This window comes from Monodon monoceros, unplaced genomic scaffold (assembly GCF_005190385.1).
Source record: "Monodon monoceros isolate NGI ecotype Baffin Bay Population unplaced genomic scaffold, NGI_Narwhal_1 Super_Scaffold_5, whole genome shotgun sequence".
NCBI lineage: Eukaryota > Metazoa > Chordata > Mammalia > Artiodactyla > Monodontidae > Monodon > Monodon monoceros.
Window position 1 is genome coordinate 111,333,096 of NW_021703782.1, and position 17,498 is coordinate 111,350,593.

Sequence of the window (17,498 nt, forward strand, 5' to 3'; positions counted from 1 at the left end):
CCAGGCCCCTTAATCCCCAGGTGAGAAGGGGGTTGATGGCCTGTATCAGTTAGGAGTGCACGAGGCTGCAACACACAGAAAACCAGCTCTCACAACAAGGCGTCCAGGCTCCACATCACCAGAGAACGAGCTCCCGCTTCATCCCTGCCCACCGTCCTAGCCTGGGCTCCCACCTCCCGGGTGCAAGAGTGCTGCTGCTTCACCAGGCAACATGACTGAATTCCAGGCAGGAGGAAGCGGGTAGGACCCAAAGCCTCGCTAATCCGGAAGGTGGTCCTCCCTGGACACTCCCGTCTACACCCTTGGCCAAAACGGACTCACGTGGGCACCCAGCTGCAGGGCGTCTGGAGGACCTGTGTGTTTAGGTAAGCACGTTGCCCCCCCAAACACAACTGGGGCCCTTTTAGGAAGGAGGCAGAAAGGAGTAGAGGTGGCAGTGTGGCCCCACCCCACCGCAGACTGAGGAGGAAACGGCTCAGGCAGCGGGACTCTCCCAAGGCCACACAGCTGGGCAGAGCCGGAAAGGGAGGAAACGATGGGAAAACCTCTTTCCCCAAAGGAGAAGCCTCCCTGCCCCCGGGGCCACTTGAACCCTGACTTGTAAACACCCACGAGCCCATGCCCAGGCTGGGAGGAAAGAGGCCAGTTCCACTCCATCCTCAGGCTCCTATAGGGAGGCCACATGGATTAAACACACGTGCGCATGTACAACTGCATGTATACACACACGTACATGCACGCATGCAAATACAGATGTTCACGGTGTACGTAGAGTCGCACGGGGACACACGCATACACACAGGCGCGTGTACGGAGATGGCCACACGTGCGTGTGCGTTATGTGCACGTACACACGCGGTGCACGTGTTTGTAGCACGTGGGCACACATGTGTGCTTGCAGACATGCATGTACGCATACGCACCAACACATATACACACTCGCACACGAGCTGCTGGCTCCCAGCCACTCCCTGCCGATGGGCTCAAGGAGCAGGCTGCCAGCCCCACGCCAGGACCCTCTCTGGCTTGCCCACCCCAGGCCCAGCCCATCCTGTCACCCTTGGCGACGTCCAGCCCACCAAAAGCCCAGACTTTCCTAACCTCAGGCATCTGGCTGCCCCGGCACCCCTGGAAGAGGGGGGAGACAGGGCAGGAAAAAACCCCAAATGGAACCACAGTGTTTATAAAACAGGTCACTGAATTACACAGAACAATATTTCCCTCGCCGGTGCAATTCCTTCCTGGACCAGCTTCACACAGATGCCCGTGCTGGCCTCAAGCGCTACAGAGGGGGCTCGGCAGCCTGGGAGAACCACAGGGGCTGGGCCGGATGCAGTGAGGGGCTGCTGGAACCGCGACGGAAGCCACACGCATTTTCTTGGGCACTGGACAGAGATAAAAACAAGGGGCCGCACACATCTGCCCTCACCCCGTGTCGGGTAGTGGGCAAGGCTGAGGCCTCGGGCGAGGCCCAGAGGGGCTTCTCCTCCCTTCCCTGCTCCCCGGAGGACAGAGGATATCCCCTCAGGAGGGCTCTTGATAAGTATTTGTCCAGTGGATCCTGGAGGATCCTGGGGCCTCCAGCCCTGACCTGAAGATCTCCACGACCCTCCCAGCCTCAAAAAAGCACATCTTCCTTTGTCAAGGTCCAAGAAGGGGCCACTGTGGGGCAGGAAGGCTCCGGTGACCCTGGGCAGACCACCCCCTCCCCGCCCCCCCCCTTTGCTCAGAGTTCTCCCCCACTCCCTCTGCCTTCGGCCTGATGCTTTTTTGGTAAGGAGATTATAGATATGGAAATAGAGGGAAAGAAGATAAATAGCAAATGGTAAAAGAAGTTTTCTCCACGTAATCCGATTTGTGCTTTTCCACAATCTCAAAATTTTAAAAATAAAACACCTTCACTTCCTCTGCCCTGATGGGAACGCCAAAGTGATGGTGTAGTTCTGACTTCAGCCACCAGGTGGCGGCCAAGACCAGCGCATCCCGTCTCTGACTGGCCTCAGCCCTGGGGAGGGTGCGGGGCTTCCTCCAAGGGTTTTCTGGGTTCCAGGAGGAGGGAGAGGGACGGACACGAAGGGATACTGTGTGCTGCGGAGGTGACCACAGAATGCCTACCTACTGGGGGGCCCTCCCACCGATGCCCCGAAGTAGGTATTGCCATCTTCATTTGATGACTGGGAAACCGAGGTTTGGGATGGAGATGGGCCTTGTCCACCATCACACGGCCCGGCATGGGCAGAGCCTGGGCTGGAGCTCTCGTCCCCCGACTCGTTCTGATTCATTCCACCAATACCCAGAGGTCACCTGGCTTTATCTGCAACACTCAGGATGGCGGTACAAGGATGGGGACCCCGCCACACCCTGCAGCCAGCCAGGACGGGATGGTTTTGAGGCCCATCTGCCTGGGCACTCTCGCCTGCCCCAGGCCCTTAGCCCACCTTCTGTGGCCGTCCCCAGACGTGAGGCTCCAGCAGCGGCTTTCTGCTGCAGAGTCCAGGGCTCATTGGGGTTCCTGCCCTCCAGTGGGAGGGAGTTGGGGGCCTCCTGGGGTCCCACTGGGGCTGCCATGGGCAAGGGCTGAGCGGCTGGCCACAGGATTTGGCCCAGGGTGTGGCTGGGGGGGCCGGTGCCACTCCCGCCCCAGGGATACCCACACCCCCTGCTTGGGAGCCCACATGAGCAAAAACCTCGGAGGGCCCTGTCCCATACCAGCCAGGCTGAGAACAGGAGGAACAACAGAACGAGAGCCGCAGCCAGGGTCAGGGAGGGCACCAGGTCCGAGTCCTCGGGGTCAGGGATGGCGGTTGCACCAGACAGCTGGGTGTCAGAGACCTTCCCACCGGGGGGCCCTGGCTGGCCCATCTGTGAGACGGAAGTGAGGGACAGGACTCCGTTTGGGAAGGGCCCACCACCCACCCATCGCCTGTCCCATCCCTCTCCCTCGGGAAGCCCCCCAGACACAGCAGGAGCCAGGGGCCAAGAGGTGCCCCAGAGGTGACCCTGGGCAGTGACTCCCTGAGCCTTGATTTTTTTCCTCTGTGAAATGGAGATGCCGAAGACCACCCTGGGAGGATAAGGACCAGATGAGACAGCCCCTGGGCCGCTGGCGTTCCCTCCAACCTCCTCACCTTCTCCCTTGAGATGACACGGGGGCTGGAAGTCAGGACCTTTTCCCCTGCGCCAGGGGGTCTGGAATGCAGCTAGGCTAGTTTCTGGGGCAGTTGAAAGCCAGCAGCCTCATCTGGAGGGACTAGAACTGCAGGAGGATTTGTGTCAAGGCTACCAGATGCTCTCTGCCCACACGGCAGCTAAGGAAGTGGGCACCAGGTTACATCCATCTTACAGATGAGAAAAATGAGGCTCAGTAAAGGAAGTGGCTCCCAAGAAGCCCCAGAGCTTGGCAGAGAGGGTCCTGGCAGCCTGAGACCCTATTCTCAGGCTCCTCTTCTGTACAGGGACAGAGTTTGGACTAGGTCACTTAAGCTCCAATGCCCTAGATCAGCCAGCAAGGTCCAGGAGACGGGGAGTGGTCTCTGCCCAGCCCCTTCCCAACCCCAACCCAGGCAGTTCTCAGGACATTTACCTTCCAGCCATGGGGGCTCCCATGTCCTGGGAGAGGGCTGCCCCGGAGCTGCCAGATTCCCCAGGGACAGACACCAGTGAGTGACAGCCTGAATGGATCAACTAGGGGCTCTTTCCGCTAAAGAAACCACCCCCTCTGGGGCTTCCCCCAAGGAGTGGCTGGAGCTGCGAGGTGGGGAAGTGAGGGCCCCAGCCGCCGCGTGGGTGTGTCCAGGGCTTTCCCGGGCCCAGCAGAAACAGGTTCCTAAACTCCCAGACCAGGGCTTCCTGCTGCTGCTAAGCTTCCGCATGGGGCCTGGGGGAGGCTAAGGAAGAAGGGCAGGCTCTAAATTCAAGCCAGCAAGGGGTCTCCTGGCATTGGATGTGTGCCCATGCTGTGCCAGGGGCAGGGGGGGGGGGGGGGGGGGGATAGTCCCACCCCACCCCCAGAGGCCAGGTTCCATAGCAGCCCATCTGGGGCTGACCCAGATGAGAGTGGGCAGGAGAGAAGATAGGAGGGTTCAGAGGCCTGAGGACCACAGAAATGATCTTTGCTGAAGGAAATTAGCCCTTAAGGGCAAAGATGTTCATCACATTGCTAATTTTAAAAGCAAAAAGGTGTGAAATAACCTTAATGCCCATGACAGAAGATTCATGAGCAAATCCAGGTTCGTCCACTCAAGAACCTTAAAAAGCCGGTAAGACAGGATTATGAAAAAGGAGAGTCATACCAGCTTTATTCTTTTAGCCCAAAACTGAAAATAGCCTGTCCAGGATAGTTAAATTCACACAAGACAGATTAACAGAAGGAAAAAAAAAACAAATTGAATTTCCTACATGCAGAGGTCTCATAGATATGGGCCCCAAAGAAATGACCAAAGCAGGCAGCTTTTATGCTTTTTAGACAAAGAAACAACAAATTTGTGAAGAACTGACAAGACAAAGAAACTTAGGTTTGGGTACTCATTAGCGAAGAAATGAGTTTGTTACACAGAGTTTGTTACACAGCCTCCTTGCCTGGAATTCCCCATCTCTGGTGATAAGGATGTCTCTCTACCTCCTGGTGCAGGAAGGGTATATTCCACATGGGAGACTTATTTCCTGCTTTCAGGGGGACAGAGAGGAGGGTCAGAGTGCCCTTCTTGCCTCCACTGTCTCTCAAGTAACTTTAATTCAGCATAATCAATCTGCCACTTTGGCATATTTGGGGGTGGCTCACCCCGAGCTTCATGAAACCTAACCACCCATCAAAGGATGGAACTTAACACACACAGTGACAAAAAGAGAACAAGCCACTAGAAAACACAGCACGGATGAAACTCATAGATGTACTGAGTAAAAGCAGCCAGGAAAAAGCACTTACTATATGGTTCTCTTTCTATGAAACTCTAGGAAAGATTAATGTACAGTCACAGCAAGATGACTAGTGGTTTCTTAGGGACGCGCGAGGAGTCTTGACCGGGAAGGGGCACCAATACACTTCTTGGAGGATGGAAATGTTCTATGCCTTGATTGGGGGGCCACTGGGTGATACAGTTGTCAACACTCATCCATCTACACACTTAAAATGGGTTCGTTTTACGGTGTGTAGATTGTCCCTCAATAAAGCTGACTTTAAAGGGAAAAAAAAAAAAAGCCAGAAACAAGAGCAGGATTCCATTCAAGAGGTTCAAGGGTGGGAAAATCTAATCCACAATGACAGAAATCAGAGTGACGGGACCTCAGGAGGGTGGGCATGACTGGGAAGGAATACTTGGGATTTTCTGGGGGTGATCTGAAGCTTCTTTCTTGATCTGAGCCGTGACTCCTGGGTGCGCACAGAATTTTATTCATTGAGCTGCACCTTTAAGATGTTACGGAGCTCAGGGCTGGCTGCTCGAAGCTTGAAAGCCAATACTCAAGAAACAGGTGTTGGTAGGAAACGAAAGATTGCTTCATACAGGAGGCCAGCAACCTGGGGGAGAAGGCGGACTTGTGTCCAAAAGCCAACTCCCCCTGCCAATCAGAGCCTTTAAAGGGGAGTTTCAGGGGTGTACAGGCAAAGGGAAGGGTCTACATGCAGAAACAGCACAGTCGGCTCTGACAATCATCTTGAAATTGGTCTTGCGGTGGTCTCGTCAGTGTCATCTTGTTTTAAGCACAGTTTAATCTTCAGTTCCAGGGCTGGCTTGTGCCCATTTCTTTGAGGCCAGTTCTTGGAACGGAGATGGAGCAGCTTATGTCATGGCTACAGTGTGGTCATCATGGAGTTAACTCTTTCCACCTAGTGGGGGTTTCAGTATTGGCAAAACAGCTCAAAGGGTATGACTCAGAATATTATCCATAGCCTTTGAGGAGGAACTAAAGGTCCTTGACTTTGTTTAATGACTAAACTTTATTATTTTGTCCTGTTTGCTTTTCTTTGCTTCTGCATTTTTTCACTTCTCTGATTAAAATTTATTCTATGGATAAAGTTTTCCTACAGACAAAAGGCAGGCGGAGGACATGGAGGGGGCAGTCTGTCCTGGGAAGGCCCCACGGGCTCCTGCTCGGTTTTGATGTGTTACATCTCAATTTTCAAAATATGGTCATGAGGACGATGCAACATTACAGCCAGAGTCACCACTTACTGGGTGTGCCTGAGTCCAAAGACTATACCCTCGACAGCAAGAAAATGCTTAAAACACAGTGTGACGTGGTCACACGATCAGATCCACACTCAGTGGGCAAACACACAAAACAGACACACGGGGAAACGAGAGGAAGGAAAGACACTAAGATCCCAGCAGGGTGAGGCTGTTGGCAATGGATGCGGCTTTCCCACATCTCTGTTTTCTCTATTCTAATATATGTGGTTACATTTTGATGATTATAAAAGAGAACTGTCACAACTTTTTTAAACACTTTGCTATTTTGAGAGCTAAAATTTGGAAATAACCCAAATGTTCAACGACAAAGAATCGGTTGTAAAATATATGTGGCACATCCATTCAGCAGAATAGGGTCTGATTCAGCCTCCTCCATCTGAAAAAGTCCAGAGGGAGAGCTGCAACTAGTAATTCCGTTTTGTCGTTTTTGTTGTGTGGTGTGTGCGTGTGTGGTTTGCGTTTTTGTTTGGTTGGCTGGGTTTTTTGTTGGTGGCGGTGGTGGTTTTTTTGTTTCGTTTTAAGAATGGGCTTCCAGGGCTTCTTCCCTGGTGGCGCAGTGGTTAAGAATCTGCCTGCCGATGCAGGGGACACGGGTTCGAGCCCTGGTCTGGGAGGATCCCACATGCTGTGGAGCAACTAGGCCCGTGAGCCACAACTACTGAGCCTGCGCGTCTGGAGCCTGTGCTCCACAACCGGAAAGGCCTTGACAGTGAGTGGCCCGCGCACCGCGATGAAGAGTGGCCCCCCGCTCTCCACAACTGGAGAAAGCCCTCGCACAGAAACGAAGACCCAACACAGCCAAAAATAAATAAATAAATTTTTTAAAAAAGAATGGGCTTCCAGGGAATTTTCAGGTTCTGCTTTTCTTATTTTTAAGTGCTATCTTATTACCTGGATGATTGGCTACAAGCCCAAGTCACTCCTGCAATCAGAAATGGGGAAAATCCAAGTCTCGCCCACTGGAATCGCCACCCCCTCCTCCCTCTGCCTTCACTCCACACACCCTCGGCTGCGGCTGTCCCAGATACTCGCGAACCTGATTTCACCGCGTCAAGGGGACAGCGGTGACTCAGAGACGCGATGTGGCAGGGAGAGAGGTCGTCGAGCGCAAGACGGAGCACACAGCCTTCGTCTCCACAAGCGTTCGCTGTGTGAACTTTGCGCGTCACGGCCCCTCTCTGGGCTTCAGCTTCCTCCTGCCTATAGCAACTGGGCCCCGGGGTGGGATGCAGTCTGCGCGCCAGGGCTGGTACCCAGCTTGGATCCAGACGCGGACACAGACGAATGGGGAAGGGCTCTGCCTCCAGGCCCTGCACGACTTTCAAGCGGCTCCCTCCGTGCGGGTTCCCATCCGCTAAGCGAGCCCCGGGGCCTCCGGGGGCGCACAAGGGGCCTGCCGCGTCCAGGGAAAACCCTGCTGCCCCGTCCGGGCTCCTCCGCCCTACACCCGAGTCGGCTCCAGGGTGAAGCCCGGCCGCCCCACCCCAGCGCCCCACCCCGCATCCTCAGCATCCACACCACTCGCGGCCGCCTCATTGGCCGGCGCCCGCTCTGCAGGGCCGCCCCGCAGCCAATCGCGGTCACGGGGGCGGAGCTGCGGGCTCAGCCGGATGCTCCCAGCTGCTGCGGCCGGACGCGCCTCAGGCCGGAGCTGCCCCTGCCCCTCGGCGGCGCACCCTGACAGGAGAAGCCGGCGATGCAGGAGCCGCTGCTAGGAGCCGAGGGCCCGGACTATGACACCTTCCCCGAGAAGCCGCCCCCGTCACCAAGGGAGACGACGCGGGTCGGGTGAGAGCCTCTAGGCATAGGGTCTGCGGGTGGAGGCTAGGGATGGCCCTGGTATCCTCCAGTGGGCAGCTGGCTCCCATCTTGGGCCTCCACTGACTGTCGGTGAGTGGCCACCAAGGGGCCATCTGGTTCCCTCCTGCCCCAGACACACTAGTCCTATTTAAGGAGCCGGTCCTCCTGAGTACAGGGCCCAGCCCCCAATTGGCAGAGACAGGGCGACTGAGACCCAGAGGGGGCGAGGGGCTTGCCTAAAGTCACACAGTAAGCCTTGAATGGCAAAGCTGGGGGCAGACGCCGAGCCTCCTCTGTGGGAACAGTGCTCTGCACCTGCGTCTCAGCCACAGCAGTGGGCTGCAAGGGCTGTCCTCATGCCCTGGGGGTTTCCCAAGGGAGCTGGTGCTCAGGCCTGGGAGGTGCCAGTCTGACCAGCTCTTGACCCAGCCGTCCCCAGCACGGCCCTCGGAGCGGGTAGCCACCGTGCTCAGGACAGGAAGCAGTTAGGCGAGGAGGGACTCAGAGATTCTGACTGCTCTGCACCCCCCATGCACCAGGGCCCTGCAGAACAAGAGGGTGTTCCTAGCTACCTTCGCTGCTGTGCTGGGCAATTTCAGCTTCGGGTATGCCCTGGTCTACACGTCCCCTGTCATCCCAGCCCTGGAGCACTCCTTGGATCCGAACCTGAGTCTGACCAAAACCCAGGCATCCTGGTTCGGGGTAAGAGCCATGCTCTGAGCTGGAGGGGGGCAGGGCAGGGGGGGCCAGGGACGCACTGAGCTCCGTCCCAAGGTAGGAACCCCCCAAAGGTCAGCCTTGGGACCCCCTCCAGGGCCCTGGTCTGCCCCCTCCCCCACCCTCTCCAAGCTGGGGTGGGGGGGGGGGGGGGGGGGGGGGGGGGGGGTGGAGTGAGGCCAGATAATGGCTGTGAAATAAAAGGAGGAAGTGAAAGCCGATGGAGAAGGAAAGGAGCAGGTGGGGAGGTGTCCCTTAAGGTCTCCACCCAGTGGGGCTGAGGGCTCCCCAGATCCCCCCACCCAGAGCTGGGCTGTCATAGCAGAGAGGACACCTCCCTGGATGAGGGGCGGCAGGAGAATCAGCTACTAATGGAAAAAGCACTGCTGGGGCACAGAGGGTCCCAGGATAGATGGTGGGCATGTAAGTAGGAAGAGCACAGGCCCCAAGAGTCCCAAGATTCTACAATAGCAATCTTAGCGGCCTCAGATTTATAACCACAACACGTTAGCTAAGGTAGTAACACCCAATGCAGACTGCGCACCTAGTATGTGCCGGGCCTGTGCTAGGCACCTGCCATGAGAGCCGGTTTACTCCAGGGCCAACCCTATGAGGTGGGTGCTACCGCTGCCCCCATAATGCAGCTGAAGAAACTGAGGCTCAGACAGGCTGAGCACCGTGCCCAGGTCACTGACCGGATCCAACCTGGTACACTTGACAGGGAATCCGAGAACCCCCAAATCTTAAAATCCCAAGGGCTTCAAGTCACAGAGTTCTCCTGCCTGCTCTATCACAGTGCTAGACATTTAAACATCAGGCTGGACAGAGCCACTGCAGACCGCTGTTGTGGCATCCCTAACAAACAGTTGTCCACATGCTGCTTGTACCCCTCTGGAGACAGGAGGCTCACTACCATCCAGGGCCCTAGTCCGGCAGCCCAGGCTCCTGGGACAGCCTGGAAAAGCAGCTGTCTCTAGGCTCTGACGGGGCCCTGCACCCTTTCCCCGCAGTCCGTGTTCACCTTGGGTGCAGCGGCCGGGGGCCTCAGTGCCATGGTGCTCAACGACCTCCTGGGCCGGAAGCTGAGCATCATGTTCTCGGCTATACCCTCGGCGGCCGGCTATGCGCTCATGGCAGGTGCCCACGGCCTCTGGATGTTGCTTCTGGGGAGGACGCTGACGGGCTTCGCTGGGGGACTCACAGCTGCCTGCATCCCGGTAAGGCCGGGACTGCCCACCCCGGTCCTCTCGCTGCCTCACCATCAGCTGAGGCCTCCTGGCCTCGGAGCCCCCTGGTCAACAGGCATATGTTTGCCAGGGAGCCTCAGCTCAGCCCCACCAGGGCAGCTAATTTGGGGGGAATCTGAAACCAGTCCCAAGCCGCCCCCAACTCTGGACTCCCCAAACTTCCTGAGTCCTGACACATTGCTCAATCAGAGAAAATCCACATTGAGCAACGCAACAAGAAAGGGAAGGGAAGTCCCTGCCCTGCGCCCTTCCTGGGACCCCCCTCATCATACCCATCATTCCACACACCCACTCGGGGGCTGGGCAAGCCCGGCATGAGACGAAGGCCCCTGAAGGAGCAGAGGCCAGAGTCCGGGTGCCCTTGGGCCTCCCAATTCCCAGCCTCACGCCCCCACGTCAGAGCTGAGTGCTTCTGCCCACTTGGCAGGGCAACTGAGGCCCAAGGGAGGCCACACTGTGAGTCACGATGTGGAAGAGAACCCCGCTGGAAGCCCCCGCTCCCTGCTCCCCACGGAGCCACCTGTGCTACCTCAGCCGGCCCGGGCACCTGTGTTCTCAGCGGGGGCCGGGGTGGGGGGGGGATGTGTCTTGCAGGTGTACGTGTCTGAGATTGCTCCCGCAGGCGTCCGTGGGGCCCTAGGCGCCACACCCCAGCTCATGGCAGTGTTTGGATCACTGTCTCTCTACGCCCTTGGCAAGTATCATCCACATGCGCTCTAGGCGCCTCCCGCGTGTGCAGGCCGGGGGGTGATGGGGTGCCGCTGAGCAGCCGGGGGTGGGAAGGGATGAACGTGCCCCCAAACGGATTCCATGCTGGGAGGCCGGAGGCATAGCTGCCTTCATGCTGTGTGCCTCCAGGCAATTCCCTGCGCCTCTCTGGTCACGAGGTCCCACCCCTAACTGGGCAGGGAGAGCTTCTCTTGGGCTGGCAGTCTTTAAACTGTCTTTTAACAGCAGAATGTTTTCTGTCAACTAGTCTTAGGTGGGAAGACCATAGAGAAAAGTGATCAGAGTGCAGCCAGCTGAGGTGGGGTGGGGGTTTGGCGGTAGAGGCCCCAGGACCTTGCTGCTCAGGCTACTCCTCCATCACCTTGCCGTGGCCCTTGAGACCCTCCAAGGACCTGGGCCCTGTGCCAGGGGCCAGGCAGTCCCTGTGGCCCCTCTTGATTGAGACCACAGAGGCCTGGAGCAACCAGGGTAGGCTTCCTGTAGGAGGTGGCCCTGGGACTCACACCTGAGGGCAAATGAGGCTGCTCAGAGGCCCCGGTGGGAGGGGTTCTGGGCCCAGCGCAGCCCCAGCTCCTCACCCGCTCCTTGTGCCCAGGCCTGCTGCTGCCGTGGCGCTGGCTGGCCGTGGCCGGGGAGGGGCCTGTGCTTGTCATGATTCTGCTGCTCGGCTTCATGCCCAACTCACCTCGCTTCCTGCTCTCGAGGGGCAGGGACTCGGAGGCGCTGCAGGCACTGGCCTGGCTGCGAGGGGCTGACGCTGACATCCGCTGGGAGTTTGAGCAGATCCAGGACAACGTCCGGAGACAGGTGTGGGAGGGGTGGGCGCCTACAGCACTGTGGGGCTGTGGCCATTCACTAGGCCGTCACAAGCCTCAGTTGCTTTTCCTGGAGAACAGGGATAAGAGCAGTTCCCACCTCTAGGAACAAGGGGTGGGGGGGTGGGATGTCGTGGCCCCTGGCCCAGGGCGCATGCGCCGTGCGGTGGATGCCTGGGGGCCCGGCGATACTGACAAGCAGGAGTCTGCCTTGGCCCACCCACTGATCCAAGAGCCTGGGTCCACGCAGGGGTCCCCGGGCCTGTCCCCAGAGCCAGCGTTGCCTCAGTGCTGGGGATCTTTCCTGGAGGAGGGAAGAGGGGAGCCTCCTACCCAGCTCCATGCAGCCCAGGGCAGGTTGGTGCCAGCCGGAGGGGTGGGCACAGCCCCCTCAGCGGCAGCCTCGTGTCTCCAGAGCAGCCACCTGTCGTGGGCCGAGGCCCGGGACCCGCACATGTACCGGCCCATCGTCATCGCCTTGCTGATGCGCTTCCTGCAGCAACTGACAGGCATCACGCCCATCCTCGTCTACCTGCAGTCCATCTTCGACAGCACTGCTGTCCTGCTGGTGAGAGCCCGGCCCCACACCACCCGCTCTGCCCCCAGACCCGGGGAGGGCACCCCTGCGGAGCACCTGCTCTGTGCCGGGGTCTGGGGTGCACGCACACGCGCAGACACCAGCGTCTCTTAACTGCTTCTTGGCCAACCACCTGTTCTCAGAGGAATGTTTGTAAACAAAGCTTGCATGTTTTAAAATAAGATAGGCAGAGTTACAAGGAAAACCAGTTCTATAGAAGCATAGACCCCCTGGGAGCCACAGATCCCAGGTTCAGAGCATCTGCCACCCACTGAGGAAGTGCCTCCCCTCCAAACCTCAGCTTCCTCCTCTGCGAAGCCAGCATGGCTTCATCCACCCTCCCTGGGGCTCAGAGGGAGATGAGGCCTGAAGATGAGCGACAGCACGGTTCCACAGGTTGTTGTTATGCCTGGATCCGGTGCCAGCCCTGGGCTCGGTGGTGGGCACAGCAGTTGTGCCCCTGCCTGCGAAGGCCCCACGGGCCGGGCTGGGTGACCAGCGAAATGCCTGGCACAAAGCAGCCGAGCCTGGGGCCTGTCCCTGCAGAGCCTTGGCGGGGGCGGTGGGGCGGGGAGGAACAGCAGGCTGGGGTCCCTCAACCCCGGGGGCTTCCTCCTTGCAGCCCCCTGAGGATGACGCAGCCATCGTGGGAGCTGTGCGGCTCCTGTCCGTGCTGATTGCCGCCCTCACCATGGACCTGGCCGGCCGCAAGGCTCTGCTCTTTGTCTCAGGTGAGCACAGGCCGCTCACCTGCACTCATTCACTCCTCCAGCAGCTGCCACGTGTCTTGCCAGCCCTCGCGGTGGGAGCGCCAGGGGGCCTGGGTCAGACCTGCCCTGGTGGCCTCCGTCTCCCCAGCGTCTCCCCAGCAACAGGCGAGGGCCCAGGCATCCAGAAAGGTCTGCTGGGGCTCATGGGAGCAAATGAGCTGACGATGACACACATGCTGGGTGTGGTGGGAGCCCAAGCGCGGGCTGGGTGGGAGCTGGCTGCCCTGCAGGAAGAAGCCTCCAGTCACAGGCGGCCTGAAGGGGACTGGGCCACACGGGGTACAGGGCGCTGAGGGGTGCTGGCTCAGAGGGTCCCGGCCCCCCGAGGGCCACCTGTCTGTCCACAGCGGCCAGCATGTTTGCTGCCAACCTGACACTGGGGCTGTACGTCCATTTCGGTCCAAAGCCTCTGACCCCCAACAGCACCATGGGCCTGGAGAGTGTGCCCCTGGGAGGCACAGAGCAGCCCCTGGCCACGCCCACCAGCTACCTCACCCTAGTGCCCCTGCTGGCCACCATGCTCTTCATCATGGGTAGGTGTGGCCGTGCTCTACGGGGTCTGGGGACGGGGCTGTCTTGGGTGTGAGGTGCCGGGACGCGCCGGTGTTGTGGGTGATGTCACTGCCGTCCTGGAGGCTGGGGAGCCGTCCCTCAGCAGCTCCAGGGAGACACGAGAGGCCTTCCCCCCACCCCCCCGCCCGCCACGACAAATGGGCTCTGAGCCCGCCCCTCCCCACTTCCGGCAGGCTACGCCATGGGCTGGGGGCCCATCACCTGGCTCCTCATGTCCGAGATCCTGCCCCTGCGGGCCCGCGGCGTGGCCTCGGGGCTCTGCGTGCTCGTCAGCTGGCTCACCGCCTTTGCCCTCACCAAGTCCTTCCTTCTGGTGGTGGTGAGTGCTCTGCCCCGGGGACCTGGGGCCTCTCTGGCCAGTGCCGAGGGCCGTGCTGAGGCTTCTCCGTGTGTCCCCTCAGCCTTAGCACACACCCCCTTCACGCCGAGGCCAAGGGCCGTCAAGTGACAACATCCATTTCAGCAAACAGACTCGGCTCAGGGAACTGTTGGGAGAAGTCAGGTGATTGACCTCCCAGGCCAGGGTGGGACCCAAGTCCAGAGAGCCACACCCGCCTGCCCTGCCTGTCACCCTCCGGGGTATCTGGGCCTTCTGTCTGGGTGGGCAGTTTGGGTCTCTCCATCGAATGCTTCCCCATCCCCTTCCCCTTCCCCCAGCCTCTTGGTTCAAATCCCCAGCAGGCCCTGAAGCCAACCACAACCTCCAGGTTCCAGCTCCCAACTCCCAAGTGGGAGAATCTGATGGGGACAGCTTAGATGGGGCCTAGCCTGGTGCAGTCAGTGGGTCAGGGCAGGGCTGGGGGCGCCCTGAGCAGGTCAGCCATGCTGTGGTGGCAGGCCTGCTGCAAGCGGGCATGTGGGACAGCTGAAAATGAGAGGTGGGCACTGGGACCAAGGAGACAGGCCGGTGTCTGGGGCAGGGTGGGCTCCGGCTGGGAGCAGTCAGTCCTGGGCCCAGCACAGAGGAAGGCTGCCTGCACCCCTCAAGGACTCGAATGCCCTGCCGAGGCACCTGGATTTCACGCTGGAGACGGTGGGGAACCCGGGGGTGGTCCAAGCAGGGGAACGAGATGAAGGCCTGCCCCCCAGGCTGGCTGATGCCTGCAGGGCCACAAAGCTGGTGCTGGGGCGAAGGACCTTTAGTGTTCCCCTGTGACCCGGAGCCCCTCTTCTCCCCCAGAACGCCTTCGGCCTGCAGGCGCCTTTCTTCTTCTTTGCCGCCGTGTGCTCCGTGAACCTGGCCTTCACAGGCTGCTGTGTGCCCGAGACCAAGGGCCGGTCGCTGGAGCAGATCGAGTCCTTCTTCCGCAGCGGGAGGAGGTCCTTCCTACGCTAGGACGGGGCCCCCGCCGTTGAGGGCCAAACCACTGGGTGGTGGAGCGTGTCGGGGCCCCAAACCTGCACCCCGCGTCCAGGAGGCGGTGTCAACCCGCCGCCAGCCAGGGCACAGGAGGACCGGCCAGAGGCCTCACGGCACGGCACACGCACCAGCTCTGGGCAGGCAGCACCCCGTCCAGCCTCGGCCCTGGCTCAGGTGGCCCCAGTGTCACCCACTCGTCGGCCAGACCCACCGACGGAGGGGGCAGCCACGTGGCCCCGGGGCCAAGGCCTTGTTGGGTGACCTCGGGCCTAGTGCTCACTCACGCGTGGAGGGCCACGCCGAGGACACACAGGGCTGCTGGTGGTGGAGCGGCTCCGCACAGGGACGTCAGCCCTCCTCCTGCTCTGATCACCTGGCGGCCATTGAGCCTCTTGGCTTTGGGGACCAAGACAGAAACCTGGGCCTGTGAGGCCTATGGACACCGCAGGGACCGTCCTGGACCCCCAAAGGCCAGGACCCAGCGTGGACACTCCCTCCTACACCCACCCGCCTTCTGGGAACAGGAAGCGCTCGAGTTCAAGCCGTGTTCACCCTATTTATACAAATAAATCGGGCCACGGCCCAGGAGAGGAAGGAGTGGGGTTTACTCCAGGTCAGGGAGCTCCCCCAGCAGCCAGGCTGGACCCAAATTCTCAGCCGAGGTCGCCAGGGCCTGCTGCCCCAGGCCACCTCTCTACGGCCCCAAGCTGCCCACAGCCAGGCAGAAGGAAGAGGCGAGGGCCGTGGGCCCCCAGCCTTGGGGTTCCAGCCCCTCCTAGCTGTGCGAGCTCGGCCAAGCCACCGTCCTTGTCTGAGATGCTGGGAGCAGGCCGGCACAGGGCCAGCAGCATAGGGGACCTCGATACCGTGGCAGTTACTCCCGGGGCTGGCCCCTGCTCAGCCGGTGTAGGGTCGGGGCATCCCTACCGCTTACTTAGTGTCCCGGAGGGAGACGGTAACAGGCGGACCACGTGAGAGACCATACAAACCGCTACCAGGCTTTATTGCTCAAAATGCAAGCCAAACACAGAGTAAACAAGGACCACGAGAGAACAGAGCCCAGGGCCGCAGAGGAGGGAGAGGGCCCTGGTGGCCTCGCCCTTCCACCACCCGGCAAGGTGGGACCCGCCCCCCGACTGGGAGACAGGATCGCAGCTCCAGGGCTGCTCGGCTACACTTATTCGGAACCTCGTCAAGTGACCTGCCCACTCTGGCCTGTGACCGAGGGGTTGGAGGGCCCACCCAACTTCCTCACAGGGCAGAAGCGCAAGCTTCCTCAACACACAGCTAGCCCTTCTCCTCCTGCAGCAAGAAGACCCCCACCAGCAAGGCCCCGGAGGCAGGGGTAGGAGTGGCCCCAGAGTCCCACTTCCTGGGTAAGAATGAGCCAGGAGGGGCAGGCAGGGCCCTTGCTCCTCCTGGGAGGTAGACAGGCCTCATTCACGGCACACGCAGGAGAGAGACACACACAAACACAAACACACGCACACACCCTGCTGGCCTGGAGAGACCTACAGCCCACAGCCCTTTGAACCCAGTGCTGGCCTGAGGAAATTGGTCCTGGAGGACCCCGAAGGCACGTGCCGGGCTCCCTGGACAGCTGCTGGGGGACGCTGCTGTGCCCAGGACAGTGCCTGCCCTCCCAGCCTCAAACACTGACAAACCCCCGAGATGAAAAGTCCCTCTGGGAAGCAAAGACCGGGGCGCAGCCCTGGGGCTGGATCCACAGAGCAGGAGCTGGCCCCTGGGCTCTGGGCGACCAGAGCAGGCCCAGCCTGGGGTCCCGGGAGGGGCAGGAGCTGAGCCCCAAGCCACCCGGGCGGGCCAGGCCTGTCACACACGCCAATGGCTGAAACCAGTCCAGCAACCAGAGCGGCCGGTGGGCAGGGCGGAAGGAAGGGACGGCGCACGGAGGGAGGCTGGGGAGACGACGCGCACGTCCACACAGGCCCCGCTCCCTGGTGGCCTGGCACCCAGCGCAGTGGGGCAGCTCACGGTGGGAGCAGGGGCGGCTCTAGCCTCTGCCCAGCTCTCAAAAGGCAGGAAGCTCCCTGAGGACAGGGCAGGGGGTGGGGTCAGCAGGTCCACACCAGAGAGGTGGACGGGCAGCCCCGCGGGGCAAGGGAGAGGCTGCCCTCCGCACGTCCTTAGCACCGGGGCCTGGGGGATGGGGAGAACCTAGGGCTGGCCAGGCCCATGGGAAGTGTCCTGGTTCTGTGCTAGTCCAAGCTTCCCGGGAACCGGGGGAGGGAGCACACCCCGACCAGCGGCTGGGTCACTACCTGGGCTGCCATCGCGGGTCGGGAGCGCTGTGGGCTCCCATGGAGAACAGAGTGGCAGGGGGTGTGGGCAGCAGGACACCGCTCCGCCCTGATGACAGGAGGACAGAGGCAGCCCAGGTGGCTCAGCTTACGGGATGCTCTCCTGCCTGGAGGGCTGAGAGGAGGCCACTGTGGCCAATGCCCAGGCCTGGGTTGATGGACCTCCCACCTCGAGACGGGACCAAAGTCTCCAAAAGCAGCTCCTCGTGGGCCTTCAGCAGGTCTCGGGGGTCCCGCCAGCTGTGTAAGCCTGGAAACCCACCCAGGGGCCTCTTGCCGGCAGGCCACGCGAGCTGGGAAGAGTGGGGTCAGGCGGGCCGTCTGCAGAGCTCTGCAGGCTCCGCGCGGCCTCACGCCCCGAGGCCTGGATCACCCCGAGGCCCCCGCTGCCTGCCTCCACC

General features: G+C 60.3%; 1 protein-coding gene across 1 annotated transcript; it reads left to right on the top strand.

Moving 5' to 3' along the window:
* The first annotated feature begins 7,869 nt into the window (after positions 1-7,869).
* On the top strand, positions 7,870-17,468 carry SLC2A6 (solute carrier family 2 member 6). Its single transcript, XM_029203011.1, has 10 exons — positions 7,870-7,976; positions 8,528-8,690; positions 9,716-9,922; positions 10,547-10,646; positions 11,277-11,488; positions 11,912-12,064; positions 12,696-12,804; positions 13,191-13,376; positions 13,590-13,735; positions 14,597-17,468. Exons 1-10 carry the CDS (start codon positions 7,885-7,887, stop codon positions 14,750-14,752), a joined length of 1,524 nt encoding a protein of 507 aa, XP_029058844.1. The 5' UTR covers positions 7,870-7,884; the 3' UTR covers positions 14,753-17,468.
* Positions 17,469-17,498: the final 30 nt, after the last annotated feature.